General features: G+C 37.4%; 1 protein-coding gene and 1 pseudogene across 1 annotated transcript in view; both read left to right on the top strand.

Annotated features, from left to right (window-relative positions):
• Nucleotides 1–4,336, top strand: part of CFTR (cystic fibrosis transmembrane conductance regulator) — a 152,578-nt gene extending 148,242 nt beyond the window's left edge. Inside the window, exons 25-27 of the mRNA XM_006910578.1 lie at nt 1,979–2,151; nt 2,762–2,867; nt 4,136–4,336. Of these exons, the coding sequence (XP_006910640.1) occupies nt 1,979–2,151; nt 2,762–2,867; nt 4,136–4,336 (480 nt within the window). The remainder of the gene's footprint in view (nt 1–1,978; nt 2,152–2,761; nt 2,868–4,135) is intronic.
• Nucleotides 4,337–6,630: 2,294 nt separating this feature from the next.
• Nucleotides 6,631–6,749, top strand: LOC112478775 (annotated as a pseudogene).
• Nucleotides 6,750–8,295: the final 1,546 nt, after the last annotated feature.

Below are 8,295 nucleotides of genomic sequence, written 5' to 3'. Positions count from 1 at the left end.
TGTTTGGTGCTACGAGAAGTAAAAATGGGCAGGACTTGATTCTGGATGCCTTAAATGCCATGTGAGAGAGCTCATGAAGAGAATTTAGAAATTTTATTCTGTCAGCATGAGATTTAAAACGGAGAAATAGGTGGTCAAACCTGTATTTTAGAAGGATCCCCGGGGTGTTTGGGTGGTGAATTGGCAAACTGACAACTTAGAATTTATAGTATGGTGCTTAAGAAATAATCATGGCCTGGCTTACAGTAGCTAAAATAAGGTTAGCAAAGAGGAAAAGGATTTAAGAAGTATTTGGAAGACGTCTGGGGCTGGAGATAAAGATCTGAAAAATCATTAGCTTGCCTGTGGTAATCAGTACCCTAAGAATCAATGAGATCTTAGGAGAATTTGGAAAGCTGGGAGTGAAGAAGACTAATATTCAAGAGACAGGGAAAGGGAGAGTTGCCCACACATGATAATAGTCAGAAATCGTCAAAGATTTGGTGGTTTCTCATAAGCCGAGGCATAGATGTTTGAAGAAGGAAAATGTTCTGAAGCATGAGGCAGTGAAGACAACAGATGCACACTAATATTTTGTGATTTCTAGATGAAAAAGGGGCTAGATATTGAATAACAGCTAAAGGAGAACCTGGAGGCAAGTGAGGTTTTATTTCTATTTTAAGATAGGAGAGACTGTAGCAGGTTCACAGACTGAAGCCAATAAAAATCAAAAAGTTGAAGACAGAAAGAACTCCCCAGCCAGTGTCTTTATTCACATTCTCAGCTACTTGCATCTGAAAGTAGTTTTATGTTTGAGTCTTCTGGGATACATCAGAGTAACCCCCTTGGCTAATTAATATATTCACATTCCCTACCATCTCAGGGAGATAGATGTAGTACATAGTGAGATTGCTTTAATGAGAACTCAGCCAAGGAACAGAGTATCTTCTGCAGTATGTATCTCAGGCACACAGTTAATGCTTGCCGAACATGGTGATGCAGGCCATCTCTGAATCCATCACTGAACTCATGAACTTTCTTAAGCCATTATCTCATTCTGCCTGTATTACAGTTAGTATTAACATCTAACCTCTCCATACTAAATCTCAGACTTCCTAAGAGCAGAAGACAAGATCATCTGTATATCTCTTTAGCCCCCAAACACAGTAATACTTGGCAAAAAATAAACTAATGCACATTATAAGAGCTAAGACTTCAGTCGTTTTTGTCTTATTTTGAAAACATGGGTTTCTATATCTTGTTGGCATTTCAACCTGTTTTTTTCCTATCTGCCTTAAGAAAACAAGCCGTTGACCCTAACACAATCTTCTATTCCGCCTCAATATCTAAGCACTTTTAAATCTCCTGGTAATATGCCACTATTTTAACTCCAGGTTTTTTTACTTCATAGTTTCATCAGTTTCTTAAAATCAGTTTTTATGAAGGGAAGGGCTGAGTAGCAACTTGCCACATGTAGCTTTAAAAAGCTCCCCAGTTGATTCTTTTATGATACTCTTCATGCTTTATTATGACAGTAGAGGATGGAATGTAGCAAAAAAGAATGTCATGATAGTGTAAATGACTGTATTTCTCTACGTATTATCTTATCTAGCATGTGTTCAGTTGTCTTGTAATTAATTGTGTACATCTTTATATGCTCTGATCCTTGCAGAGGCCATGTGCCATTTATCATTTCTTCAATCCTTATTGGAATACCACACACATATTAGGAACTCATGGAAAATTTCCTGAATGAATGAAGCACAGAGCTGAAATAAGTCTTAGATTCATCCTTTAGAGCTGCCAAGATTATACATAGCCTTTGTTCAATCAAATCCAAATAAATAGCTGGAGTGACGGAGGGGTGGTATATTTAAACCGTTAAAACTCCTTTGTGTCTTTTTAGATTGCTAACATCTTAAGTGTTTATAACCTTGTGGTATCTGAACTACCCTTTCTAAGCACAATATTCCCCGCCTCCCTTTTTTTTTTTCTGCAGGTTGGACTCAGATCTGTGATAGAGCAATTTCCTGGGAAGCTTGATTTTGTCCTTGTGGATGGGGGTTTTGTCCTAAGCCATGGCCACAAGCAGCTGATGTGCTTGGCCAGATCTGTTCTCAGTAAGGCAAAAATCTTGCTGCTCGATGAGCCCAGTGCTCATTTGGATCCAATGTGAGTTTCAGAAATCCTGCTATTTAATAGCACAGCGGGAGTAGAATCATTGAGGCCTATTTCATAGTGACACAGATTCCCATTAGACTATCATGTCTGCAAGTGGGGAAACCCCCTTTAGATATGAAATAAGTGCCCAGTGGAAAAGTCACCATGTGACATGAGTACAAATGCTTATTTCATAGTATAAGAGCCCTACGTTCTCTTCTGAGTGTAATTTTGGAATTTTATACAAACTCCCCCTTGTTGAGACATAATGAATTATTTAATACATAGGCATACTCTGATCCTTATGATTTTCCTTTCTATTTCATTTATGTGATTGGAAATATTTATAGCACAAAAGGACTATTAGTGATTCTACATAATGAAAAAAAAATGTTCCTCTGTAAAATTTTCTTCAAATATTTGTCCTATTTATTGATGGAAACTTAGAATCTACCCTGTGATTGGAAAGCTGATTGTGGCTGACTCCATATCACCATTATGTTAAAAGTAGGTAAAGAAAGATAAGTAATTTAAAGAACTAATCTGATAGGACAATAATTATATTATGAAAGATAAAGGCGGATTATTGATGTTATGTTATATGTGGTATTTTCTTTTCTAGAACATATCAAATCATTCGAAGAACTCTAAAACAAGCATTCGCCAATTGCACAGTGATCCTTAGTGAGCACAGGATAGAAGCAATGTTGGAATGTCAGCGATTTTTGGTGAGCATTTATAATTTACTTAAGATCTAATTTCTCCTATAATTCTTGATAACAACCTCTTATGCGATAGGTCCTACAAATCACAGCAATATATACGTTTTTCCTTAAAACGTGTCATACAGCCATCCAGCTTTACTCAAAATAGCTGCACAATTTTCTCACTTTGATCTGAGCTATGAAGTGAGATTGGAATTCAGTAAATCTAAAATAGCAGCATATCACTGTTACATTAATAAATTTGAACATCTATACTTTTCAAGTCCTTATTTGGGGATCAAGTCATAAAGAAGACTAAGTCCTGATGCTTTTAATAACTAAATCTCCCTTGGATGAGGTCCAGGGCAGACCTGGATTGTCTTGCGATCTCATGTATGGTTTTAATGCAATAGTTGAAAAGCTCATTTCTTTTTTCTAGTCCTTGTTTGAAGCTCAGATGAGTGCCTCTCCCAACCACCTTCTCATTGTGCTTTCAGAACTGTCACAGATTCTTTCAAGTGATTTTACAAATTCCCTCGGGTTTAGTCACAAGGAAGTTCAGAGGATGATGTATCACGTCATTTCTGTTAAGGCTTTTGAGATTCCTGGAGGCAAATGCTTTCCTTACTGAAGGATTGTTATTACCATTATTATTACTGAGCTTCAGGTGACAAATTAGGGGGCCAACTCACAACCCCTTATCTTGCTGTGGTCAGGTTCAGGAGTTTGGGTGAAGCCTTACTATCCTCTGGCCTTGGGTTTGCTCAATTTGAACATGTGAAGGAGCCACATTAAACTCAGGCATTCCCAGCCAATGTGGAATTGTTAAGCTTCAGTCCCCTGTTGAATTGGTTCAACTCTTTCTCATGCTGTGGACTTACACTCATTTTTAAGGTAGTATATAAGGGATCCAACAAAAATAATTCTAGTTTACAAAGCATCCTTAGTTCTTTTAAAGTTCTCTGAAGAAGCACATTGCTCAGTATCATCCTAATTTAAAAAAAAAAAAAGAAAAGAAAGAAAGAAAAAGAAAAAAAAAAAGAAAAGAAATCTTCCAGCTGCTAAGTAGAAAGTTACAGCTAATTTCACACATGGTAGAAGCTCCATAAAGCAAGAGGACAAGAGGACTCAGCAGGGAAATGAGGTATCCCTGCCAGTTCAGACTGCAAGCCTCTGGACACTGTTTTCCTTTTTGGCTTTTTTCTTCTTCTGAGCGTATGCCAGTTTCTGTCCTTGCTCTGGTCCATCCACCTGCCTTCCGCTCAAGATCTCACTAACGGCCACTTCCCTAGGTCATAGAGGAGAACAAAGTGCGGCAGTATGATTCCATCCAGAAGCTACTGAGCGAGCAGAGCGTCTTCCAGCAGGCCATCAGCCCCTTGGACCGGTCGAAGCTCTTCCCCCACCGGAACTCAAGCAAGCACAAGTCTCAATCCAAAATCACTGCTCTGAAGGAGGAGACAGAAGAAGAGGTGCAGGAAACCAGGCTTTAGAGAGCAGTACGAATGGCTGCATGGACATTCATTCGTGGAGTTGGAGGAGAAAACAGTTTCTGCCTCAGAAAACAAAGATAAATATTATTTTTAAAAAGGAGTCGTTTTGGTAAGAGGAATTAAGGATGTTCACAGAAGTCTGGATAAACGGCTTCCTGGCAAGGGTCAAATTGTGTGAAAGGTACTTCGAATCCTTGAAGATTTACCACTTGCGTTTGTAAGCCAGATTTTCCTGAAAACTTTTTCCCTTTGATAGTCATTGGAAAGGTGGCTGTTAACGTCAGCGAGCTTAATTGTTCAATTTATTGCTTTGTGAAATTTGTTAATTTGTATTTGTGGAGAAGAAATGTAATCATGCTACTTAGAGATATGATTAAGTAATGGTAACTGGAAACTTTAGTTTTGTTCTTTTTTTTTTTCTCCACTCTCTCCAAGATATTTAAAAACACAACTACATTGTATGTTGAGCATTCAGACTGTCCCAGTTCCAAGTATTAGAATACCGTGCGATTCACATGATAGCCTGTCAAAGTATGTACTATGTAATATCAAGGTGTCAGTCAGGAGAGAGAACTTCCTAGTCCTGAGAATCAGGGTTAGTATCACTCAGCTCTACCAAAAATCCAAATAATTCAGATACTTGGCATACATCCCTTATCTGGGAAAAGGGCTGTTACAGTCTTGTAGAGAAGACAGGATTGCTCCGTTGAAGTGGAAGTTGACATGCTGTTCCCCAGCCTCCAGAAAGTAATAAGCTCATAAGACCTCCGACATGAAGAAAGGCTGGAAAAAGTGCTTTAATGCAAATTGGTACAGAAAAACTCTTACCACAGGAGCTCCAGGTAGAACGTGCATAGGCAGATAGGCCTTGGGCGCTGCAGGTAACGTACATGACATCTGAAGGTCTGGGTGTACGTGGGGTGATAGTGTTTTCAGGCTAGCGATGTGCACTTCATACTATATATGTTTAGTGGGAGAGAGAATGGGAGACATACTGAAGAGTCAATCACAAATTAGTTTTATATGCTTCTGTTTTATAATTTTGTGATACAAATGAAATTTTCTCTAGGAAATATTTATTTTAATAATGTTTCAAACTCATATATAAATGACTGTATTTTAAGAATGATTATATTATGAATTATATTTGTATAAATTTTTTTTATATTGGAAGTGTTGACCTTTATTGACACTAGCTATCTTTATGACATATTGTGTTAAAACAGGGGGGAAACATAGGTTGATATTGGCCAGGGGCTATGAATTACCGTGATGGTGTAGAGAGAAGCTGACACAGATGTTGCATAGACCTGTATGATTCCTGGCCAGCACACAGGTTCCCTCTTAGATGCAGTTCTAAAGAAAATAGTACCACAAAATCTGACCACTCTTACTAAGGACTACTGCCTCTCCAACTCCAAACTAACCCAATAGATTGTATTCTATTTATTACTGTAAAAAAAAAGATCATGGGTCAATAAAATCCACATATTTGTGTAAAACTTAGCTGTTTTCAGATGTGTTCATTAGTCGTGTCTCATTGATTTCTTACCTCAGTCTCTAACGATCATGGAACACACACCATGAGTCCTCCCTTTAGTTATAGCTGCTCAGAAACCCACACAAATTACGACACTCTTAAAAATTATTATTTTTTTTTAATTGTGGTAAAATATACTAAAATTTAACATTATAACCATTTTTAGGAATACAGTTCAGTGGCCTTGAAAAAACATTCATGTTGTTGTACAACCATCATTGCCATCCATTCACAGAGCTTTTCTTACCTTGCAAAACTGAAACTCTGTATCCATAATAGAAAAACTACCTATTTCTGTAGCCATAATAGAAAAACTACCAGCCCCTAGCAACAACCCTTCTGCTTTCTATCTATGTATCTGACTGCTTTAAGTACTTCATATGAGTGGAATCTAATAGTATTTATCCTTTTATGACTAGTTTATTTTACTTAGCCTAATGTCTTTAAGATTCATCAATGTTGTAGCATATGTCAGGATTTTCTTCCTTTTTAAGACTGAATAATATGACATTGTATGCATATGCCACATTTTGACTATCCATTCACTTGTCAATGAACGCAGGTTGCTTTCACCTTTTGACTATGTTAAATAATACTTTTATGAACTTCCTAGTCCTGAGTGTACAAATATCATTTTGTGTCTCTGCTTTCATGAGTTAGAATGCTTTTTATTTCTGTTTTAAAATGGAGACTTATAGACTTATCCCACACAGGTCCATTTATTTATTTGAAAGCTATTCAGATAGCAATAGCAGTCGATGGCCATGCAACCCTGAACAAGCCCGATCTCATCTGATCTTGGAAGCTAAGCAGGGTCGGGCCTGGTTAGTGCATATATGGGAGACCACCTAGGAAGACCAGGTGCTGTAGGCATAAAAAAATAAAAAAATAAATAAGGGATTGTAAACTGACCAGGTCCTTGCAATCTGTGAGGTCAACCAAGGATTGCCTCACCTAAAAAACAAATAAACAAACAAAACAAATAGCAATAGCTATCTGATAGCTCTTGATAAGTGAGCAAATCTCATCAAGTAAAATACTATTTTTATACTAGATTCTGGGTGACTTTTCTTTGTCCAAAACCCTGTTTTCATTTGATGAGGCTTGTTTGGCCCCCTTTTTTCCTTGCAGAGTTTCTTCATGAAAGATGCACATGCCAGAGCTAAATGGACACTAGGTCCCTACCCAACACCAAGTCTTCTGACCCTGTCTTTTTTTATTTGAAGAGTTTTTTTTTTCACATGTGACCCCAAGAGGTCAGTTTCAGAGCCTGCTCTATTCTAGTTATTCTAGTTCATTTTTAAAAAAATTAATAAACTTTATTTTCAGAAGAATTTTAAGTTCACAGCAAAATTGAGCGGAAAGAACAAAGAGTTCCCATATAGCCCCTGCCCCACACATGTGCAGCCTGTCCCACTGTCAAAACCCTACTCCAGAGTGATACGTTTGTTACAATCAACATATTATCACCCAAAGTCCACGATTTACATTAAGTTTCACTTTATTACTAAGTAAAAGAAGACTTTCCTATTGGCTTCTTTTACGTAGTATTGCATTTGTTTCCTTCTTAAGGCATAAAAGCCATGGGTTTTCATGACTTGATGTCTCTTTTCTTTTTAGTGTAGAGTAATATTCCATTGTGTGGATGTGTCACAGCTAATTCATCAACTACTGAGGGACATCTTCCTATATTTTGTGTGTACGTGCACCTTAAGGATTGTTACATCTTCCTGGAGAATTGACCACTTTATCATTATGTAATGTTCCTCTTTATCTCTAATAACTCTCCTTGCTCTGAAATCATCTCTGTCTGAATATAGGTATTCCCTCTTACAGATCTAAGAGTTGTTGATTTTTTAGTTTGCTCAGTTTTTTACTTATTGTTTGGTTAGAGTGGTGACTTCTAAGCTCCTTGCATACCAGATCAGAAACCAGAAATCCTTTTAGTTCATTTTGAGTGAAATAAAAGTAAACTGTGAAACGTGGAAGGAGTCCCATGCAAATTAAATGTGACAAAATAAGCCCTAGTTCTGAAAGCCTACTTAAAGGAGAAAAACACTGAATCAAGGAGAGTCAGTGTTGATCACCCAAGTTTCATTGCTCATGCTAACACTTGGCTTTTCCTCATATCAGACTTTCACCTTTTCTCTTTAAAAAAACAAAACAAAACAAAACAAAAACAAACTATTTTGCTCACAGATTTCCTGTTTTTATCTGCAAGTCTTGAGTTTTAGGGGCTACTTATCTCAGTTTCTGCTCACTCCCACCTGACACACAGTTTCTTCATTGATTTCTCAGACCTTTCACTTTGTTCTTCCTCATTATGAGAAAAAAAAGCTAAAGCTTGAAACAAGTACATTTCCTTCCAGTAACTGGGGACCTTCCAGGATTGGGAAATTGCTACATATTAGAGTGAAAG

This window comes from Pteropus alecto, unplaced genomic scaffold (assembly GCF_000325575.1).
Source record: "Pteropus alecto unplaced genomic scaffold, ASM32557v1 scaffold22, whole genome shotgun sequence".
NCBI classification, from domain to species: domain Eukaryota; kingdom Metazoa; phylum Chordata; class Mammalia; order Chiroptera; family Pteropodidae; genus Pteropus; species Pteropus alecto.
Note: the sequence above shows the minus strand (reverse complement) of the source record. Positions and strands in the feature narration are given on the sequence as shown.